This window comes from Perca flavescens, chromosome 18, assembly GCF_004354835.1.
Source record: "Perca flavescens isolate YP-PL-M2 chromosome 18, PFLA_1.0, whole genome shotgun sequence".
Taxonomy (NCBI): domain Eukaryota; kingdom Metazoa; phylum Chordata; class Actinopteri; order Perciformes; family Percidae; genus Perca; species Perca flavescens.
The window spans coordinates 8,424,354-8,449,024 of NC_041348.1; the positions used below are offsets into that span (position 1 = coordinate 8,424,354).

At 43.5% G+C, this 24,671-nt stretch overlaps 1 protein-coding gene across 1 annotated transcript in view; it reads right to left on the reverse strand.

Annotated features, from left to right (window-relative positions):
* ube2j1 (ubiquitin-conjugating enzyme E2, J1) overlaps positions 1–24,671 on the reverse strand; it is a 57,037-nt gene that overhangs the window by 16,114 nt on the left and 16,252 nt on the right. Inside the window, exons 2-5 of the mRNA XM_028605985.1 lie at positions 16,310–16,383; positions 14,944–15,075; positions 14,263–14,347; positions 8,929–9,034 (exon numbers count right to left, since the gene is read on the reverse strand). Of these exons, the coding sequence (XP_028461786.1) occupies positions 8,929–9,034; positions 14,263–14,347; positions 14,944–15,075; positions 16,310–16,383 (397 nt within the window). The remainder of the gene's footprint in view (positions 1–8,928; positions 9,035–14,262; positions 14,348–14,943; positions 15,076–16,309; positions 16,384–24,671) is intronic.

The following is a 24,671-nucleotide window of genomic DNA, read 5'->3' on the forward strand; positions in this document are numbered from 1 at the left end:
ATAACTACAGTGATTTTGCTGACTAAAAGTGGCTAACTTTTACTTGATAACATGCTGTGTCTGAAATTGCGCACTTCTGTACTTACACTTGCTATTTTGAGTACATAGCGTGTTCACACTGACAAAGTTTGGCCAACTGCAGTGCACTACGAGTACAAGGATGCTGCACTCAAAGCCATCAAAAATGTTGAGTGTGAAATGCTGGACACTGATCGCTCTCAACATTCACCATATTTGCTACGGAGCGGATGCTACGGGACCACCAACGTATTTTCAAACTTGTGAATTGGGTGGGCGAGGAAGTTGCAGTGGTTACTATTGAAACGGCGAAACACAAACTATACAAATGTAATTTATGCTTCTTCTTTTTAGTAGTACCACTATACTGCTGTCAGTTAGGTAGAAAAAAAGCCGGGTCGACGCCAACTGGTGGCGAAAACATACCGCCCGGCTGCAATTTGCCATTAAACAGAAGAAGAAGAGTAATTTCCAGTAAGTGCATGGAAAATACCCTACCCTGTCAAAATTTACGCACTACACAAGTGAGTACATAGCGTACACAGTGCACTACATGTATAAGTGTACTCGCTAAGGGTGTGATTAAAACGTGACGAGATTTCTCGTCGAGGTGAAAAGTTGTCTCGTGAGGCGATGTGATGTCAGCGTGATGGAGCGTGAAATTACTATTGAAGATCCCCCTGCAACTTTTAAATCATTTGTGTGCAAACATTTTGGTTTTCCTGCGGAAATAATAAACGGCAAAAGAGTGACAGACAAGACGAACACAATATGTAAACATTGTAAGAAAAAAATGCCGTATACCGCGGCTAACACGAGCACTATGCAAAAACACTTACAGCACCACCACAGCTCTCTACTAACTACTGCACCCGCAACGAAAACATTAAAAGGGCAAACAAGTCTAAAAGCCTTTGCATCTCTGCAAATAATTGCCGTGCAAGAGCCACGGCAATAACGAGGGACATACGCGTTTTCATTGCAGCTGATATGAGGCCATTTTCTGTGGTGGAAAATGTCGGATTTAAATATCCTTTGCTGTCTCCACTTGCCAAAGCATACCTTTCCATCCCTGCTACCTCAGTTCCAAGTGAGTGTGTTTTTTCTACTGCAGGAGAGACATAGTTACTGCCCAAAGGTCTCAACTGCTGCCAGAAATAGTCGACATGCTTATATTCTTGAAAAAGAACATGACCATATCTTAGACTGTTCTGCGTAGTTTATCTTATAGAAAAAAATTGTTTCTGTTTGCACTTGTAGTTTTGAGAGAGCAGTACTTTGGTTATTGATACACTTACTGTTTGCATTTAAAGTTTTTCTGTTATTTACACATTTATTTTATTTACACATACTGTTTATTTTTTTATGTTCGATTTGTGGAAAGGAGTTAGATTTCTCATGTGAAATTGTACAAGGCAGAAGCCAGTTGGTAGAGTTTATACAAAACATTTTGCAGTATTTGCACGTCCTTTACTGCATATGATTCATTAAAATAGTAAAAAAAAGTTAAATAACCATCCATCTTCCATCCATCTTCGTCCGCTTATCCGGTGTCGGGTCGCGGGGGGAGCAGTTCCAGCAGGGGACCCCAAACTTCCCTTTCCCGAGCAACATTAACCAGCTCCGACTGGGGGATCCCGGCGTTCCCAGGCCAGGTTGGAGATATAATCCCTCCACCTAGTCCTGGGTCTTCCCCGAGGCCTCCTCCCAGCCGGACGTGCCTGGAACACCTCCCTAGGGAGGCGCCCAGGGGGCATCCTTACCAGATGCCCGAACAACCTCAACTGGCTCCTTTCGACGCAAAGGAGCAGCGGCTCTACTCCGAGCTCCTCACGGATGACTGAGCTTCTCACCCTATCTCTAAGGGAGACGCCAGCCACCCTCCTGAGGAAACCCATTTCAGCCGCTTGTACCCTGGATCTCGTTCTTTCGGTCATGACCCAGCCTTCATGACCATAGGTGAGGGTAGGGCGAAAACTGACCCGGTAGATCGAGAGCTTTGCCTTCTGGCTAAGCTCTCTTTTCGTCACAACGGTGCGATAGATTGAATGCAATACCGCACCCGCTGCGCCCGATTCTCCGACCAATCTCCCGCTCCATTGTCCCTCACTCGCGAACACAACCCCAAGGTACTTGAACTCCTTCACTTGGGGTAAGGACTCATTCCCTACCTGGAGAAGGCATTCCATCGGTTTCCTGCTGAGAACCATGGCCTCAGATTTAGAGGTGCTGATCCTCATCCCAACCGCTTCACACTTGGTTGCGAACCGATCCAGTGAGTGCTGAAGGTCGCAGGCCGATGATGCCATCAGGACCACATCATCTGCAAAGAGCAGCGATGAGATCCCCAGCCCACCAAACTGCAACCCCTCCCCACCCGACTACGCCTCGATATCCTGTCCATAAATACTACAAACAGGATTGGTGACAAAGCGCAGCCCTGGCGGAGGCCAACCCTCACCTGAAACGAGTCCGACTTACTACCGAGAACCCGGACACAGCTCTCGCTTTGGTTGTACAGAGATTGGATGGCCCTGAGAAGACCCCCTCACCCCATACTCCCGCAGCACCTCCCACAGTATCTCCCGGGGGACCCGGTCATACGCCTTCTCCAAATCCACAAAACATATGTAGACCGGTTGGGCATACTCCCAGGCTCCCTCCAGGATCCTTGCGAGAGTGAAGAGCTGGTCCGTTGTTCCACGACCAGGACGGAATCCGCATTGTTCCTCCTCCACCCGAGGTTCGACTATCGGCCGAACCCTCCTTTCCAGCACCTTGGAGTAGACTTTACCAGGGAGGCTGAGAAGTGTGATACCCCTATAATTGGCACACACCCTCTGGTCCCCTTTTTAAAAAGGGGAACCACCACCCCAGTCTGCCACTCCTTTGGCACCGTCCCAGACTTCCACGCAATGTTGAAAAGGCGTGTCAACCAGGACAGCCCCTCCACACCCAGAGCCTTGAGCATTTCTGGACGGATCTCATCAATCCCCGGGCTTTGCCACTGTGTAGTTGTTTGACTACATCAGTGACTTCCGCCTGGGAAATCGGCGACAATCCCCATTATCCTCCAGCTCTGCCTCTAACATAGAGGGCGTATTAGTCGGATTCAGGAGTTCCTCAAAGTGCTCCTTCCACCGCCCCTATTACCTCCTCAGTTGAGGTCAACAGTGTCCCATCCTTACTGTACACAGCTTGGATGGTTCCCCTTCCCCCTCCTGAGGTGGCGAACAGTTTTCCAGAAGCACTTTGGTGCCGACCGAAAGTCCTTCTCCATGTCTTCTCCAAACTTCTCCCACACCCACTGCTTTGCCTCTTTCACGGCAGAGGCTGCAGCCCGCCGGGCCCTTCGGTACCCTGCAACTGCCTCCGGAGTCCTCCGGGATAACATATCCCGGAAAGACTCCTTCTTCAGTCGGACGGCTTCCCTGACCACCGGTGTCCACCACGGTGTTCGTGGGTTACCGCCCCTTGAGGCACCTAAGACCCTAAGACCACAGCTCATCGCCGCAGCTTCAGCAATGGAAACTTTGAACATTGTCCACTCGGGTTCAATGCCCCCAGCCTCCACAGGGATGCACGAAAAGCTCCGCCCGGAGGTGTGAGTTGAAAGTCTGTTGGACAGGGGCCTCCTCCAGACGTTCCCAATTTACCCGCACTACACGTTTGGGCTTACCAGGTCTGTCCAGAGTCTTCCCCCACCCTCTGACCCAACTCATCACCAGATGGTGATCGGTTGACAGCTCTGCCCCTCTCTTCACCCGAGTGTCCAAAACATACGGCCTCAGATCAGATGAAACGATTATGAAATCGATCATTGACCTTGCCTAGGGTGCTCTGGTACCAGGTACACTTATGAGCATCCCTATGTTCGAACATGGCGTTCGTTATAGACAATCCATGACTGGCACAGAAGTCCAACAACAAACACCCACTCTGGTTTAGATCAGGGAGGCCGTTCCTCCCAATCACGCCTCTCCAGGTGTCTCCATCATTGCCCCGTGTGCGTTGAAGTCCCCCAGCAGAACAATGGAGTCCCCACTGGAGCCCCATGCAGGACTCCAGTCAAGGTCTCCAAGAAGGCCGAATACTCCGAACTCCTGTTTGGTGCATATGCACAAACAACAGTCAGAGTTTTCCCCCACAACCCGCAGGCGTGGGGAGGCGACCCTCTCGTCCACGGGGTAAACTCCAACACAGCGGCGCTCAGCCGGGGCTTGTGAGTATCCCCACACCCGCCCGGCACCTCACACCCTGGGCAACTCCGGAGAAGAAAAGAGTCCAACCCCTATCCAGGAGTATGGTTCCAGAACCAAGACTGTGCGTAGAGGTAAGCCCCACCAGATCTAACCGGTAGCGCTCCACCTCCCGCACCAGTTCCGGCTCCTTCCCCCACAGAGAGGTGACGTTCCCACGCCCCCAGAGCCAGCGTCTGCCGCCCGGGTCTGGTCCGTCGAGGCCCCTGACCTTCACTGCCACCCATGTGGCATCGCACCCGACCCCAACGGTTCCTCCCACAGGTGGTGGGCCCATGGGATGGAGAGGAGTTGCCACGTAGCTTGTTCGGGCTGTGCCCGGCGGGCTCCGTGGCAAACCCGGCCACCAGGCGCTCGCCGACGAGCCCGCCGTCTGGGCCTGGCTCCAGACGGGTCCCCGGGCTTCCTCCGGGCAGGGTCACTCCATCTCTGCTTAGCTTTTGCATTCGGGTTTTTGAACCATTCTTTGTCTGGCCCCTCACCTGAGACCACTTTGCCTTGGGAGACCCTACCAGGAGCACAAAGCTCCAGACAACACAGCCCTCAGGTTCACAGAGACACACAAACCTCTCCACCACGATAAGGTGATGGTTCACGGAGAAGTTAAATAAGCAGTGACAAGCAAACCGTCTCTCTGGGAGGTTTTTCAAACAATAACCGTAATAACATTAATAAAAAATAATTATCAAATAAAGAAAGCAAAAAAAGGGATGTAATGAGTAGAGTGCTCTTCAGAGCAGGTACTAAAGTGGGGGTGAGTAGTAAAGTAAAATAGCTTGGAGATCCGATCTCGTCAAGTCGCAGGATGTTAAATAACATTCATCATTAATAGTTGATTTCAAAATGCACACAAATTGTTTTGCATTTTGTGATTTTTCAGTTGAATAAAAAAACTATTTTCCATTCATATATTCATTGAGGATTTCTTTAAAAAAAAATTTAAAATCTCGTCTCGTCTCGTTCTCGTGAACCCAATCTCGTGATGTGTCTCGTCTCGTGGAGTAAGCGTCTCGTCACACCCCTAGTACTCGCAGAAGTATATGAATTGAGACACACTGTTAGATTTTACACAAAATGCCTAACTTTGGACAAGCTCCAGTTTGGTAACAACAGTTATGGCCCATTGTGTTATCACAACTCCAGCTTGACAGCATTTTCAGGTAGACATGCACTAAGTGAAACTCTGAGTTATACGAGTTGCATTAAGAAACAGTAGTGTCAAATACTGCATGCGCACTGCCCTGTGGGATGGATCTGAGGATTTGAAGCAATCCGGGTTACATCACTAAACAGAAGGGGAGCCATATTCTTCTGCAAGGCCTGTCACCAGTTATCTGCAGTACAAAACAAGTGTAGCACTATTCTTACCGGGATAAATGAAGGGTTTATTTGGCAATTACTTTGACAACTTTGCCCCAGAAAAGAACTTGACAATCAGGCAGGCCACTGTATCCCTACACTGTAATAACTATTATCACAATATATGCTGTCAGCATGTGTCCTGTATATGAAATGTTCACTCGGGTGTCAAAAATGATTGACATTTTTCATTTTAAATTCTGAGACTTCCCAGGCTTCTACAGGACCCTGTGTTTGGTTTGTCACATAACAAGCTAGCCATCATCTTCTGCAGTTTACTTGTCAGTCACAAACTCTGAAAAACATTTGACAAAAAATATCCTGCTGTGCAGATGCCCTTTTCTGACTGACAGCTCTACAATCACCATGGGCATGGAAACATAGATGAGAAACCCAAAAAGAGTGCTGCCTCAGCCTTACACAGAGTAAAAAAACTAAAAGAACTTTTTTTTTTCCATCAGGGAGATGGAGCAGCCATGTATTTATAGCAAAGTGCATCTATCTCATCTCTATGTGCTAATGAAACAGCCGGCTGATCAAGACCCCCGTCTCATCTGCTATTAGAAGAGCGACTTTAGCTGGATCCTCTCCTTCTCTGGCTTTGTGTGGTTTCCCTCGGAGGGAAATGTGGTGTGAAATGAAGAGCAACGTGCCCACTCATGCTCCCTCCAGAGGCCGGGTATTTTTGTGATAATGAATTTGTCATGAATTTGTAATACTAGGACTGGCTTGGGCACATTCCTTTCCTTTTGTGACTAGGGACTTTTTAGTGGGAGGCATGTCCACCGAGGCTCATGTGTTGATTACATTAAATGCTCATATGGAGTTTGCTGTGTTAAAGGGTGACCTGGTTTTTTAGTTTTTATTCCTGGATCCTATTTTCCTACGTTTTTGTCTCGAAGTGACTGAGTGGAACAACAATCTTTGAAATTGGTACACTATTTAGCTAGACCGCTGCAGTCGGCAGCAGCGAAACAAGCTATGATGTTAAGTTAAAGGTACAATATGTAACATTACTGCATTAAAAAGGTCTAAAATCGACAATAACTATGTTATACATTTTTTGTTGAGTTGTCTACTTACACTATCCCAAATGTTTCCAACAACGTTCAAACCCAGAGAAATCTGTTAGTTTCTTTTAACGACACGGGACATTTCATTTAGTCGCCTGTCAGTGGCGTCATAAAACCTTTGACCCCTCTAGTTCCTCTAACTTAACACGGGAACCCAGATGATACGTTCGAGAGTAATTGTAAATCCTACAATGTCACAGAAAGAATAATACTCAGTAACCGTAATACAGCTTGCTTTCTGCCACACGGCATCATTTTGTCATTGACTACATGGCACTTACAACACATTAATACAGCAGAGACCTTATTTTTAAATTAATTTCAATATCCATCAATCCAGCTTAATGTTATGTGCTACGTTGACAGGTAGCGCATGCTAATGCTTGGTGGGGAACGTTATAAGGTTACAACATCGTTCAACACGCTCATCAAGTTATTTTAAGTATAGTTGTTTTCTAACCCATGATTACGTTCGCCAGCTGTATAGATGGACAACTAATCTACTGCTAATTTAGCCAGCTATCCCACCCTGGTTTATCTGCCTCGCTCCCGCCGCTAAGGGACTTCAGTCGGGACGAGAGCCGACAACAGCCCCGGGGACATGACATATCTACAGTTAGCCAGCAGCCAGCCACTATCGTTAACTTACAGCGATCCGAACCCAGCCAGCACAAACTCCAGCGCCGGGTGATAGCGATGCTAACAGCAGTAACAGAAGGTTTTAATGATTCGTCGGGGGAAACAACCAAGTCCGAGTCTGGCTGGCCGCGGTGTTGTGCTGAAATTCTCCCCTCTTTAGCGGTCTTCTTTACAGCTAAGTTGACTGCGGAAACAACGGTTAAGTTTCGACACCAAAACGACTTAATTAAGTTTAAAAAAAGGTGAAGGTAGGGAGAATTCCGGTAGCAACACCCTCCAGCCATCGGACGTAAAAGTTATCCCATGGATGTAGACGTAGCCTCGGCCGCAGAGTATCTCAGCCAGCCCCAGCCACGAAGTAAGTCTCTCAGCGGTGTTGAGTAACGTTACAGCAATCCCCCAGAAAATTACATATCGTTCGTTTAAAAAGCTTTTGCGTACCTTTAATTTACGTCCACAAAAAGTGCTCGTTTTGCCACCAACCGGCTCAGATTATTGTTCTAAGTGTCTGACAACGTTATAGAAAGGATCCTTACAGAGGCCAACCCTGTATTTAAAGAGTAAGATTGTTTCTGTTTAACATGAAAAACCCCGAAATAGCCATTGCCAAACCCACCAAACCCATTTAAATATACAGTAATATTATCATCATAAAAACACACTTCATTCAAAGTTCACCGAAACAAAATAAAACCATGAAAAGCCGTCTTGGTTCGTCTTTCCACTGTTCCAACAATCACCACTCTGGTTTGGTTGAAATAAACACTTAAATTTACCCATTTACGTGTGGAAATATGCTGGCTCTATAGACGCTAAAAGTATTGTTTATTTAAATGGAGTCTGGTGGGTTTGGCAATAGCGATTTCAAAGCTGTTTCTGGGTAAACAAAAAAAGATTGGTTACACTTTACCTGAAGGTATCTACATAAGAGTGACATGACACTGTCATGACCGTGTCATAAACTTTATAAACCAGTCATAAACATTCATGACATAACGCTTCTTTTAGTAAGTGTCATTCGGTTTTTGTCATGACAAGTTATGTTAGGGTTAGGGTTAGGGGTCATGTGTTCATGACAGTGTCATGTCACTCTTATGTAGATACCTTCAAGTAAAATGTTACCAAAGGATCTTACGCTTTAACAAAAAGGTCTATCTCTGTAGGGATTTCCATAATGTGGTCACATAGAATAACAGTCTGAGCGTGTCCGTGGCAAAAACAGTACTTTTAGTGAAAGAAATAGACAAAGCACATTTGCCCCATTTGAATGCATTGCATCCCGGTTTGCGGCTGCCGGTTACAGCGTTATTGCAGTGGATACATTTTTAAAGATTCTTGTTCACATTAGTCACGTAAACACCAATACAGCCCGGGCTGAAAATCATGCATGTAATGTCAGTACTGACCATATCCTTTACCGGTGTGTTGCTAATCCGGCATGCAAGATCATATAATCTTTACGATGCACACTCTTCCTCACCACTCACCTCATTATCATTCTCTATCCATAGCAGTGCACACACAACACATGCTCTGCACAGAGTAAACATTGGAGTGATTTTCATCCACCAAAATCTTACTTTTTGGCAAGGGCCTTCCTCTCTTCTGGAGTATAATCAAGAGATCCTATCGCCCCCTCTCCTTTTGTTGGCATGAATCCGATTATAGCTATTAGGGCGGTTCGGACTGGAAGAGAAACGGACAAGAGGAGAAAAAAAACAAAGAGAGGATGAGAAACATTAAAATCAGAGCACGTTCAACATTCCTGGGTAAAACAGGGAAGGTTAAATTACACGACAGGGCGCACCTGTCGTCATGTTCAGTGACCGTGTTACGTAAGTGGGAAGGATGCTTTGTTTTCTGAGCGTAAGCCGGGATTTACCCTGGCCTATTTGAGGACACCCACCATGTGTGTACCATGTGTACACATTCTCCAGCTGGCACAGGACACATTTTACAATATGGTCAGGGTCAAGGGTTTGTTTGGGTCTATATTATGACTGGCTGTGTTTTGTCTGTGCTCCAGTCTATCCAATATACTAAATACATACTCTGGAAGCCCATTTTATCTGACTGTCGTTGAAAAAGATAAGCCTACTAAAGTTATCCATATTGGATTTTATTACAATACAGTAACTATACTGTAGACTACCCATAGAAACGGACAACATTACATGCACACTAATATTTGTTGTGTTTTTTGTGATAAGGCCCACACTGCATCATTTTGTTAGTTGATCATTTTGAATGTTATTTTATAACATATCATTGAAAACAAATAACACAAGAGGCGACACTTTCTTTGCTGAAATGCAGCATTTATTTTATTGGCTGCCGCTCACACTGCAATTTAACAACAAGTAGAACTATTCAGAGGTTATTGGGCCCATCCAATTTAACTCCACATACTGTTGTGTTGATGTAGTTTATTGTCAAAACGTTCGCTTTCTTCCAGGTCGACTATTAAACAAACAGGGGGGGCGGGTTTGTTGTTCGGACAGACCTGCCCCCACTTCTAAAAAAATCCTAAAGGAAACACCGATGTCCTATTTATGATTCTAATGTCCATTTAAGAGCACTCATTCATACTGTAGCAGTCATCACCATGACCACCTTTTAGTTGTAACAGCTCATCATTTCTCCATTATGGTGTATAACTTAATAAACATGTTGGAATGACCTTATTAGATTCCATATGAGGGCACGTTGGGTCTCTCAAACTGTTACAAAGCCAAATTGGACATAATATGGAAGCATTTGAAATGAATTATGGAGCATTTGAATTCATTCTTTTTCATTATTGTATTTCATGGCTAACTTTACCAATTCTTTCACGATAGGCTACTGATACCTTATACCACTATAGCATCTTCACCACCAAACCGTAGCTATCTTCCCGTAGCTGAAAGCCTCGTCAAGATACTATGTATTTGCAGTGCGGCCTGACATGAAAACCCTTTACATAAATTAGACTTCACTCAGTCTCATTTGAATTAACTAACAAAAAAAAAAAATCAAAGTAGAGCAGTAAGTTAGTCATTTGCATCGACGAAGTTAAGTCTGAATACAAGAAGAAGAAGCAGCAGCTCATTTTACTTTGATAACAGTTTACATATACATATACATATATATATATATACATAGGTATATATACACACATCATATATATATATATATATATATATATATATATACAGTGGTCCTCATTTCCTGTTCCTTTGCATGTTTGTCACACTTAAGTGTTTCTGAACATCAAACCAATTTAAACAATAGTCAAGGACAACACAAGTAAACACAAAATGCAATTTGTAAATGAAGGTGTTTACCATTAAAGGAGAAAAAAATCCAAACCATCATGGCCCTGTGTGAAAAAGTGATTGCCCCCTAAACCTAATAACTGGTTGGGCCACCCTTAGCAGCAACAACTTGCAATAACGTGCAATGAGGCTTTTACAGCGTCCTGGAGGAATTTTGGCCCACTCATCTTTGCAGAATTGTCCTAATTCAGTTACATTAGAGGGTTTGAGCATGAATTTTAAGGTCATACCACAACATCTCAATAGGATTCAGGTCAGGACTTTTTGCCACTCCAAAGTCTTCATTTTGTTTTTCTTTGGACTTGCTGGTGTGTTTAGGATCATTGTCCTATTAGAACCCAAGTTTTTCAGCTTGAGTACACGAACAGATGGTCGGACATTCTCCTTCAGGATCTCTTGGTAGACAGCAGAATTCATAGTTCCTTTTATCACGGCAAGTCTTCCAGGTCCTGAAGCAGCAAAACAGCCCCAGACCATCACACTGCCACCACCATATTTTACAGTTGGTATAATGTTCTTTTTATGAAATGCAGTGTTCCTTCTACGCCAGATATATTTGGACACACACCTTCCAAAGAGTTCCACTTTTGTCTCTTCGGTCCACAGAATGTTGTCCCAAAAGTCTTGGGGATCATCAAGATGTGTTCTGGAGAAAGATACTTTGATGTTCTTTTGCTCAGCAGTGGTTTTCTCCTTGAACTCTGCCATGCAGGCCAAGTCTTTTTCCTGATTGGAGGCATGAAACTTGAGGCCTGCACTTCTTTTGTGACCTCTTGATGAGTCTCATTTGGGGTAATTTAACTAACTCCTGGGAAGGTTCACCACTGTTCCAATTTGTGGAAATGGCTCTCACTGTGGAGCTGGATTCCCAAAGCTTTGGAAATCTTTATAACCCTTTCCAGACTGATAGATCTCAATTACTTTCTTTCAATTGTTCCTGAATTTCTTTGGGTCTCGGCATGATAGCTTTTAAGGATCTTCTGGTGGACCTTACTGTGTCAAGCAGCTCCTATTTTGATGCCTTGATTGTGAACAGGTGTGGCAATAATCATACATATAGAGAAATTGAACTCATAGGTGTGGACAACCACAGTTATAGTATGTTTTAACAAGGGGGCAATATATATATATGGTTTATTTTTTTTTCTCCTTTATAATAAACACCTTCATTTATAAATTATTTGTATTTATATATATATACTTTTGTTTAAATTGGTTTGATGTTCCAAACATATATATGACACATATGCAAAGGAACAGGAAATGAGGAAGGGGGCAAACACTTTTTCACACCACTGTATATATATATACACACACACACACACACACACACACACACACACATCTAAAGATATAATATAGATCTAAAGAAATAGGATTATGTAAAACATGAAAACTTCTCCAGAGTGATATCAAAGAGAATGTTTGAATTACTTAGGACATTTTATCAAATATGTAGGCGTAGCATATGAACTAAAACAGCATCCAACAGAGGTAAGCGTAACCATGGAATCACTAGAGGTGGCCTGGCTGTGAAGTGCAGAAATCAATTATGTAGCCAGGCTTTCTGGTGTCATTCCAAAAAGAATGAGGCACATTTAACGCTTTAAAAATCCAGCAAGGGAAGTCAAATGTCTAAGGCGTGGCCAGCCATGTAACTTGCAGTATGTTGGTAAAAAGAGGTTTAGAGTAACTTTTGTCTTTGATTTTATTTTATTATTGACCCGTTATTACCTTTTTTCATGAGCGGGAACTAGTAGGGAAAAATGCTTTGAGGAAGATGCACTGTCCCCCACTGAGTTCCCCCTGATTAAATGCTAAGAAATAACATGTAAGCAGAACTCAGCAAATGGGCAGATCGCCAGCAGAGAACTAAAATGAGTTCAGTAGAAATAAATGATCAGTTTTTACCCTGCGGGTATGAAAATATGCATTCTTCTTCTAATGAAAAGGTTCACTTTTAAGTACTTAATAAATACTGGTTATTTTGCAGTGGCCGGCAATGCTAAGGATATGAGGCTAAATCCAAATAAATCTCCCAAAAATATTGAACCCTAAAATCAAAAGCGAATCTGCGTTTTGGTTTTTCTTTACACATTTATAACTTATCGACAGAATTGGAAGATTTTAGCTGGTCCATGTTGTGCAAAAGCTTTGGACTGTCATTTGAGATAAAGAGGCCTGCGTGGGCCACTGTAAATGGCGCGCATGCTACAAGCATGCACAGAGACGTTTATGCTCAACGCATTGTTCGTTGCCGTATTCTCTGAAACACCAGAGGGCGTACAAACAAAATAATCTGTGGCTAAGCAAGAAGTAGTGGAGAAGAAGAGAGCCGAAGTAAAGCAAAGCAGGTTGCCTGGCAGCGAATTTACGAATCCTACTATGGCCACGCCAAGACCCGCCCTACAAAACAGCTCGATTGGTTGGGGTTAGGCTTTTGACCTAGAGTGGTTAAGGTTAGGATAGCCGATTGGTCAGGGGATAGGACCTGTACAAATGGGGTTATGTAAGCATGGACGCCTGGCCAATAAATGCTATTGATGCTACATCCTGTGACACCCTGCTGTGCCCTGCTACGCCATGAACTACTACAACTACTATTTCTAGTCACTGATCCATGTTCATCCACTGTTCATCACACCCCCAACCGGGACCGCCAGACACCGCCTACCAAGAGCCTGGGTCTGTCCAAGGTTTCTTCCTGAGAGGGAGTTTTTCCTTGCCACTGTCACACTGAATGCTTGCTCTTAGGGGAAATTACTGGTATTGTTGGGTCTTTTTAAATTATAGAGTGGGGTTTAGAACTATTCTAGCTGCAAAGTGTCTTGAGATAACGCTTGTTATGAATTGATATTATAAATAAAATTGAATTGAATTGAAGGGTGGGTCTTGGTGTGGCCATAGTAGGATTTGTAAATTCGCTGCCTGGCAACAGTAGTATGTTAAACACCGGCTGGAAACGACAGCTGTGGTGACGTCATTTTATGGCGTGCGCACCGCGCGCACGGAACAATGCGGCAACCATAAAACTAGCTTTAAGACTTGAGGTTTTCATTCCAACCTAAGACCACAGCACCTTCAACTCTGAGTTGTGTGATACTTCTACTACCTGAAAATGTCAGAGAGTGGGGCCTGCAGATAGGCTTTCAATTTGCAGATAAAGGCTTTTAAAGCAAAAACTACATAAACAGAAAATGTTTCAGGAACAATGTGACCAGGAATTGGGGAGAATTTAACACCACTGGCAGCCAAGATGACATTTTACTGCCGTTAGCATGTAGCTACACGCGACAATGTTTAATAATTTAAAAAAAAAAACACTCCAGTCCTGCCTACTCTGAGCAGATGACCAATCATAGAAGGCCGGCTTAAGGTTGCGTAACACTTGGCCGAGAGTAAAAAAAAAATTCTCTGAAATACATTTACCTCATTATTTGAAAATCACACATTTTAAAATTGTAGATATGACAGAAAACGGAAAAGCATAATATGTCCACTTTAAGACTTTTTCCAGACTACACTAAAACAGTGACATGTATTTGGAAAACTAATAAGAGAAACTCAGGGCATGTGAAAAACTTTGAGGAAACTTACTGCTCCAAGAGGGCTGCCAGGTCTCCGGATGGTGGCCAGAGATGCTCAAACAAATTTTCTTTCCAACTTCAAATCTTCCATTCGGCTAGGAGGGAAGGCAATAAAAAGAAGGTGGAGGTGAGTGGTGTGGGTGTGTGGGTGTGTGGGTGTGTGTGTGTGTGTGTGTGTGTGTGGTGGAGATAAATCAACAGAACATACATTCTCAAAGTTTATGACAAGCAGACAGACATGGAAGTTTGACACAGTTGAGATTGTGGAACGGGGAAATGCATGCTGCTTTTCTGCAAAAGTAAGAGTTTTCAAACAATAAATGCAAACTGAAAAATAAACAAAGGAGGAGCAAAAGGAGCTGGAACATAATGAAAAAGTGTCTGTCGAAAGAATTAAAAGGTACGCTTTTATCAGCCCGTCATTAGTACAGGCGTCATACAGCTGTCTGAATATAATAAGAGAGTCTCATATTATCACAAAACCAGTGCAATTCTCTCTGACATTGTGATGACAGCCCGGGCTTTGACCTGACAACTGTCACTACGTGTGATGTAACCACAAATGGCTGAGGGTTAAATGACAAGCTGTCCATTTTCCACTCTTTGATCATCTGATTTGGCGTCTTCCTGTTCCGCATCAGCGGGAGAATAATCAGATGTGATATAAATGTAGCCTTTGCCGGCGTCTTACCGTGAGGAGGATGATGCTAGGGGGCTTCATTGGGTACTCTGGGGGAAGCACGATCCTGCCGTGGTAAACCCCGCCGTCGAAATCGGAATCTGGGGGCCCACGTACGGAGAAGTGCCATTCAAAGAGGTTATCCTGCAAAAAGAGAGAGAAATGTCACTGACAACCTGTGATTTCTCAAGTCGTCTCAGTGTTCTGTGAAGGGTTAAAACACTGACAGCAACGTGTCCTATTAGATGTAACCCCCACACAGCTGTTTGTTGTGCTAATCCATTGTCTAATTGTGTAGATTTAACTAATAAAGAAAGCAAAATGTCTTAAATTATGAATCTTCTATAGTTTAACTGTAATTCTCATTTTTCTGTGCCTTTATTTACAGGTTTAGGTACATCCAGGTTGGATTTGCCGGAGGGGATGCGTGGGATTTCCCCCTTTCTGGTCTACATATCCCATGAAATTTTTTTTCCACCGGTGTAGACCCCCCCCCTCCTCAAAGTGATCAATGCTACTTCACCAATAGACCATTATATACCTAAAATAGAAGAATTCTGAACAAAGCAAAGCGCTGTAACGTGAACAGTATATATATATATATATATATATATATATATATATGAGATAGAACAATAAAATCTAAACGTCAGTTGCTGGTTGTATTTAGGCGCTACAGAGCTCCAGGACGCTGTAGTGCGGTGATGACAGTGAAGTTTAGTCACCCAAACGACTAGTTAAGTTTGGAAAAAAGATTGTGGTTTGGATTAAGACATTCCCGAGGAACGAACAAGCATTTCCTGGAGGAAAGCATGTTGTTTTCGCCGCAAAGTGAACTCCGCTCTCCGGCTTGAAAGCGCTTCTTCTAATTTCAGATTGAATTGAAGTGCATATTTAAGTGTTTGGCATGCCTGACCGAGCGTATATCCATGGTATTGCAAGGAAGATTTACTGTAATTCTTGAATGTTTTGTTTTGTCGTGCATGATCAAAAATCATCTGCTTTTTGCAAAAAAAAAAAAAAAAAAACCTGGGTATATCATATATTGTTATTTTCGGGATAAGGTTTAAGGTTTATTTACTGCCATTCTACAACACATGGTTGCATAAGGAAAAGCAAGTTGTAGTCCCTTATGCGACACAAGAAAAAACTAAACCAAAAATCTGTGTATTGTATACGAGTTGAGAAATAACCCTAAACTAAAAATGCCTTTTTTTGTATTGACTTTACATGTTCTCACAGATGCTCTGAAAGATGCTCTGTTAGACTATACAGGATCGGAAAAGGTGTTGTTGTAGTGATCCTCAACTAAAATCAGATAGTATATACTGGCACTATACAGGCACTACAGCACAGTGGTGTCTTGTGGTGAACTTACCTCCAGTGGCTGGGCGTGGTAGTGCTCTGTGGGATCCCTCAGTTCAGCAGCCTCTTTCATCAGCCTCTTTACCGCTGGTTATTCAATGAAAACAATGACATGAGAAAAAAAAAATCTTGGTCAGTGACTTTAGGGTAAAACATGATCATTACAGATCAAATGTTCATGTCCACCACAATGCTTTGTGTGTGAACCACGACATTTACACCAAAATGTCAACGACTGCAGCAGTTTTGCAGGCCAACATTCCTGATTTCTAGATGCAGAGGGCTGCTAATGTGCTGCTCCCCCGTGGGTAACAGGACGCTAACACAGACAGACAGATGAGAAGAGCATGCAGAGGAACAGGGCTCCATGTACTGACACGTCTCTGCTGAAAAGAAATCACACTGACTGTCACACTCATTCAGACAGCTTTGGCACTTCTGTTTCCTTATAACTGTTCAACAGACATTGTATTTAAGCAAGAGGCCTACCCAGCTTTCTTTTTCCGTTTAAATTTGCTGTTAATGCAAACTCAACAATTCTCCATGTTTACCTGTTGACTTGTTGAATTCAGCAGAATGTACATTTCCACAGCACTAATTCCATTAGACAAGAGTCTCATTCAGGCTTTAAATGTGAAGCATCTCCAGAAAGTGCTGAGCTTTACTGATGATAGCTTAACAGAACAAAACATGTGCAATGTAGAAATGATTAGAATGATCATTGTAATGATAAAATTAGCCTTGAGGAATTTTACATTTTACACGACTTTACCCTGTGGGCAATCACAGTAAAATTGAGCTGAAGTGATTGGTCGATTAATAAATCGCTCCAACAAAAATGAATGAAATAAATGTATTAGTTGCTTATTGAAGATGAGCAGATGACTAGCAGACGACAGCAGGCGTCCTGATCTCGCTGCATGCTACAAAATACAGCTGAACTTCTAACTCGAGGCAGAAAGCGAGTAAACAAGTTTGTTTTTTTTGAAGTTGTGCTGAAGGGGTCATGGCAGCATTTTGTGAGTTTATGTGCCGACGCAACACACTCTCAAAACGAGGCGGCAGAGAATCATCTGCCGGCATTAACCCTTGTGTCATGACCTAGCCCACAACACACTCAGGCCTGCTGTGATGAGGTTTATGAGGTTGTTTGTTGAATACAAACAACCTCATCACTCTAGGAAGGATGGTTAGTCCAGCTGATAATGGTGCAGTGTGTGTGTGTGTGTGTGTGTGTGTGTGTGTGTGTGTGTGTGTGTGTGTGTGTGTGTGTGTGTGAGATCTCTGCAGGGTAAATCCAGACAGCTATCTGTCCAATCTGAGTTTTCTGTTGCGCGACTAAAACAACGGTAACACTTTCATTGGTATCTACATAAGAGTGACATGACACTGTCATGAACACATGAACCCTAACTCTAACCCTAACCTGTCATGACAAAAACCAAATGACACTTAATGACAGAAGAGTTATGTCATGAACGTATAGGACTTGTTTATAAGGTTTATGACACGTTCATGACAGTGTCATGTCACTCTTATGTAGATACCTTCAAGCGAAGTGTAACCAAAACAACTTTTGAATGAGCACACGTTCCACCAAAACAAGTTCCTTCCTAGGGTTGGGCATCGAGAACCGATTCCTAATCGGAATCGTTTCTTTATTGGAATCGTTTGGAGGATTTGGTTTCAAATCTGATCATAGGTTCCACATTTTAAAAGTTTTGGTTTCCGTAGCGGCCAGGCGCTTGTTGTGTTGTAGCCGTGCAGCACAGTAAGCGGTGCCCTAGCGTTGCTTTATTTTGCATTGTAAAAGCTGTAAAACTGCAACCCACCTATGAATCAAAATAAAACTTTCCTCTTATTTGTGAAATAAGCATCTGACCCGTTTCAACTCGACCATTCAAAGAATCGGAATCGAGAATCGATAAGAACTGGAATCGAAAGGAAGAATCGGAATTGGAATCAGAATCGTTAAAATCCAAAACGATGCCCATCCCTATTCCTTCCCAACAGCCATTTTCCACTGGGCGCGTCCGCGCTGCGTTTCGGCTGCGTTCCGGTTTTGTTCCGAACTTTGCCGCACACCACACCACGCCGGGAGCGTCACAGAAGCAGAGCGCCTTGCCCGCCCGACTCGCAGATTGTATTGTTTCTACAAAGTACTTTACAGAACAATCACGTGTTTATTAAACTAGTATCTACCTTTCAATCCAAGCACTCCTCTAATTAAACTCCATGCCTTCTCTTTCATGGCGTCCTGATAAAAAAAGATCTGTGATGTCTTATGTTTTTCCACCTTCCAGATGAATCTCTCGTCGTCTGTGGTGTTGAAAAGGAAACTAACGATATTGGGGGGTGCTTTGGTAAACTGACTGGGTGCGCTCGCTGTTTCACTTCCTGCCCGGCTGCCCGAACGGCCCACGGCTCGCGTACAAATAGACCTGCCGCGTAGCTTTAAGGGGGGCTATTCGGCAGAGGCACCATTATTGTGTCCGGCGCCCAAGACGATTGTGATTGGTTTAAAGAAACGCAATAAACCAGAGCACATTTTTTTCTCCTATCTCAGAATGTTGTGTGGAAGAGCCAGACCCTCCTCAGGAGCACTGTGGCACTGCGAGACTAGGAGGCCTGCCCACGCTTGTGTGGGTTTAATCACTGCTGTAGCAGTAAAGCCCCTGACACACCAAGGCAACCTGGGTCGACGGTTAGCGACCCACCGCGGGGAGACTTCTTTGCAGAGAGAATGGATGACAGGTCCTCTGTCTTCGGGTTAGGGTTAGCAGTAGGCGCCGTTTGGTTCTGTCGCAGTTGATTCAGACAAACCCTGTTTGTTGTGAGGCAAAGGCAAAGCGGGAGGCGACGTGAGGTGACGCCACTAGTCCTTGGCCGTCGGCTTGGCACGTCAGGGCCTTAAAGGACAAAGACGCTGCTTTGACGTAATGCTGACTACCAGGCTGCAGCAACACCAGTCAGAGTACAGGAGGCAAGGTCTCAAAGTGAGGCCACATTAGAGTCCATCTTGGGCAAAGCCTTGGGTTAAATATCCCATCATGCTTTTACACAAGGTCATGAGTCGCAACAACAGGGCTGATGTCACAGTCTCAGCCTTGTGCAAAACAGCCCATCGCAAGTTCAAAAGGAGTTGTGGAACTATTGGACAGCAAGGTCAATTTGCTTGCTTTTGCTCTCTTATGGGCTGCTATTAGCGCTCAAGCTATCAGCTACCAGCCCGCTGCAAGAGGAAACCGGATGGGGCTGAAAAATCGAAATGTTAATGGTGAAAGGAATAGCGGAACTAAGAAGTATTCATGGGCGCAAAATTGGTTTGGAATCCAATCGAGTGTGGACTGCTAGGGTGTTGAGCCGGAAATGGAGACTGTGAAATGAACACAGGAGAAAAAGACAAAAGGGCAGCAGTGAGGATGGGCGGGAGGGCAAATAACAGGGATGAAGGCGAGGCGAGCTCAGAGGATGTGCAGGCTGCAGGGGTGAGTGAAGCAGTGGAGCAGAGAGATGGCCTGACACCACGCAGTTTTCAGAGCACGTGTTCCTTCTGATTATGCCCGAGGACAGACACTCTTCAGTGAATATGTGAACCAACCACAGTAATCTCACATTGGACACACAAGGAGAATGGGGGAAGAGTCTGTCTGTCTGTCTGTCTATACGCGCAAACAAGGTTTCCCCACCTACAAGAGTGCAAGGGGGTCATGGAGTGCTTGCAGTCTTAATCGAGCTCAAACAAGGGGGAAGATGCATCGTGGCCAAAAACTGATCAAAATACACCTAATGTTTTTACCTTTACCTTTCAGCAGTGACGCCCAAATGAAGCTTCACGACCCATTAGTCGTAGATGTTGACCCAACTAGATGGCACTCTTGGTTTAAAGGAGACGGCTCACTTTGTTGAACAGAGTGCGCGCAATCTGTTGGGCTCAGAAAATAAAGAAAATGCTTCACACAGTTTTATTTGGACAACTGTATCACACAGGGTGATGAAACTCACAAACAAATGTTTTCCAAGTTTTAGAACAGGAAGGGAGCCAGGTTTTCTGCCATTGGTCTCAAATGCACACATCTCTTTGTTTAGAGCGGTCAGCTGGAAAATGTGGGTCTGAGACCTGAGCTGAGCTACATTTTCATCAGAATGATGAAATAACCTATTTGGGGGAAGTTCTGCTTGAGCATGCTGGGATGTGTCTTTATCGGGGTGGCTAGTGGTTCGGCAGTAGAGTGGACGCCTCTCAACCGCAAGATCGGCTGTTCGATCCCAGGCACCCAAGTTAGTCCCCGGATGCTGTATATGTGGATGCTGTGTGTATAGCTGTCCACTGCTCCTAATTCTTAGGATGGGTTAAAAAGCAATAATTTAATTTCCCTACATTGTACTGTGTGTACATGTGACAAATAAGAATACAGTTAGTTTTTTTTTAATGTTGTGGGTTGGATTCAATCCTCTAGTGTAATTTCTGCTCTGTGACTACACATGCATGCATACATAATTCCACCTTCATCAATGACAATCTGTTGAGTTTTCAGAAAATGTTAAGCTTCAACAGAAACCCAAAATACGACAAAGCTGTTTGCCCATGTGGCCCCGCGCATAAGAGCCAACAATATAATTATAAAATAACAGACAGGAAGCTTAACTGTGCAGTGATCTGTGAACAGCTGAATATGCACTCCACAGGGTGAGCGCCATCCATTATGGGTAGCAAGATAACATTTCAAATTCACAAATGCTGAGCCAGCTGTGGGCGGTGAAGCCTAATTGCTGACAAGACCATCCAACAGTCGGAAGTGTGATCTCTGAAAGGGCGATCAGTGTGTGTCCATCAGCTGCTGTTTGTACAAACCTTTCAAATCCTTTAATATTCATTTCAGATGGTCTTTGTAAAGACCAGTCTTTACAATTGACTTCCCGTAGGCTTAACTACGCCTGGTTTTAGCGATGCGCGTTCTTGCGAATGACCGCAGGAACTATGGCTATTGCCTAGCAACGTGCGTTGCTATGATATTTTTGATAGATTTTCCTCTGTTTGGTAAAGTTGTAGCCATTTCAATGGAGGATCAAAGCAAAAGAAAAGGCAATTTCGCTGGCATTGAGATAAGAAAATTGATACTGAGCTGTACAGTCAGCACAGACATACGTTGACTGCCAAGCAATCCAACGCTATATCTAACTAAAAGAAACAAACAACATTGAGACAGATAACGGAGGCTATCATGATTGCTCCGACTCAGGCAGCCTTTGTACAGAGAGCGATGGACGAAAAAAGTGAAAAGACTACTACTACTACTGACTAGGCGTAACAATTACGCCCGGGCTTAGCGAGAAGAGGGCTTAAGCCAAGGTGGTGCAACTGACGTAACTATAGAACTCAACAGCGTGGTTCCGGAATTCCACTGATTTTCTCCATAAGGATTTAGATAATCAGCCTTAGGGCCCTATCTTGCACTCATCACAATGTACACTAACGCATGTATCATTCTTATTTTGCACCCGACGCACAGCAGACTTTTCCCTCCACAGATGCACGTCGGTAAATTAGGGAATGAACTTACTCTCCCAGGGGCTGTTCAGTGAAAAGAGGAGGCATGTTCAGGCGCAAACGTTCCCTGGTGCTATTTTGCAGTTTCAGAAAACAATTCTGCCACAGACCAGGAAAAACCTGGTCTAAAGTCAGTGGCGCGTAATTCAGATGCTATTAAAGGGGCGCATGCTTGGCCATACTGTAGCGTGTGCACAACGTGCATACACTTTGCTTCTCTCATCTACACGGACGCAGCAGTTCCCATTTTTGCAAACCATACATAATTACAAAGATATTACATATTACTGAAAATGCGCTTCAGGTGTTTGGATAGGTCAGGAGGTCAGAAAGTCGCAGCATTCTTTGTGGCTTGTTGTGTTTTACACAACATTTCCATGAATCATGGATGTGTTGATTACATAAATGAGGAATTTATTACTTTGCCGCATCCGGGACAGCTCCCGCTGGCGTTGCGCCCGATATTAAAAGGGAATGTGAGATGACGCTCTGATTGGTTTATTGCACGTTACGCCCAAACCACACCTAGCTACTTCAAACCAAACCATTTCAGATTTGCGTCGGGCGCAAGACTCATAATCCGCCGGTATAATAGCAACAGTGCCCGAGATCCGACCACAAAGCTACTTGCGTTTCAGATTTGATACTTGCGTTTCAGATCGTTAAAATAGGGCCCATAATGTCTAAACACTCCGAGGCAGACTGAATCCGAGCTACGAGGTTGTGAAACAAAAGTTTCTGCTCCTGTTGAAGCTAGAAGTCTGTATGAAAATCAACCTTGTTTTAAGAAAAACATGTTTTATCCGCGATCTTATGGAGAAAAACTACAGTACCCACAATCCTAAGCATAACAGCAACGTCTCCGATTGGTCCAACTCGCTGTTACCATAGAAACGTTTACCCTACCCGCCAAACCGCGGGTAGGCGAGCTTCTACCGTTGAAGTCTATGATAGTTTCTGTACACAGTCTTGTACCTTTGCCGTTTTTTGACGTTTTGACAAAAGAAATTTGGCGCCAAATCACAATGTTTTATGTTCACTATTCATCTCGTAGATGGATGGCTTGGTTTGAGACTTAAAACTCTATATATAAGCAATTTTCCAAACGTCAATGAAACAATTGAATGTGGAAAAACACTTCTGGAACCAGAGCCGTTAAAAAAGTGGGCGGTCACTGTTGAGCTCTATTAGGTCGGACTCAGAACGTTGAGTTAGGCGGTTCTATAGCAAATTTTTAAACCCCAATTGAGGCTCAAAATATGTTTAACGAATCACATTCTTTTAAATACCTTCAATCCAATTAGGTTTCACTATCAACATTTGCAATAGGGCTGAATCATTTTGCGAAAAAGTCATATGGACGATTTTCAATACTGCGATTGGCGTTAGCGTAAGTGAGAGCTAAAATCGGTGAACGGCGTCGGACTTTAGCGTAGTGCGAACAGAAACCAGAGTGTAACGCACACAGAGCACCTTTTTGGTGGGCTGTGGGGCGGCTGTGGCTCAGGTGGTAAGAGCGGTCCCCTACGGATCAGAAGGTTGGTGGTTCGATCCAGATTCCTGCCATTCCATATCAAAGTGTCCTTGGGCAAGACGCTGAACCTCCGAATTGCCCCCGCCTCGGAGTGTAAATGAGTGTGAATGTTTATCTGATGAGCAGGTGGCATCTTGTACAGCAGCCTTGGCCACCAGTGTGAATGGTTCCTGCATTATGTAAAAGCACTTTGAGTAGCCGTTAAGACTAGAAAAGCTCTATATAAATACAGTCCATTTAAATTTACTTTTTTGGTATACTAAATTGTGCATTTTTTTGCGATTATGTAATCGCGATTGTGATTGGATAAAACGTACAGCCTTTATTCGCAAGTGACCAAAGGTATAAATAACTACAACACCAACATTCAGCTTAGGTCCATAATCATTAGTTATTGGCTGAGATGTCAGAATGGCTACAGTTTTTAGTAGCTGCATGCGTAAAGTCCACAACCTGTAGCTACAGCTTGAATATGAAATCAGAAGATATGAAAGTTTGATAGAAAATGTATCCGTCACTTGAAATAACTGGTGCAGTCGGCTTACTCTGCAGGGCCTTGTTTTTCTCGAGGGGGTTGCTCCAAATACTGGAGATCTCAATACATATTAAGTCGAGAAGCTTAGAATATTGATATGATATGCATTAGGATATGCTACCTAAATGTTTTCTACATTGCTGTCAAAACGTGCTGACAAAAATTGAGAGATAATTGATTGTGTGTCTTTTTTTTATTACATAACAATGACGAGGAGCATCATTTTAATCCTATTGTATGTGATTTTACAAATAATGAAATTGCAATAATAGTTGTATTAATAACGTGATATTGACTTCAGTCATATTGCCCAGCCCTAATTTACAGGTTACTTTGTACATGACATGATCATTATTACTCATATGAATTGATATGTTATGATGAAAACAGGCAGATGGAGTCATGTTTTTTTATTTTACCCTGTTAGAACAGTTTAATAAGCACAGAACAATTATCACAGTACTATTCAGTTTTATAGGCCAGAAAAATATGATTAATTCGATTATCTACTACTCCTCTTGATATCTATAATATCAAATCAAAGTCAGTTTATATTAATGTGACTATATGTAACTTTTACACATTTCTGAAACTGTAATGTTCCATCTGATGATCATAAATGACCTGTGGGTTACAGCAAACGAGACTAACACTGAAAAGAGATTTTTCACAAAATGATTGATGACGCTATAGAGCACACATTCTGACGGGTCACAGATTTTGGTGTAACACCAGAAAGGCCTGTGTTATTGTAT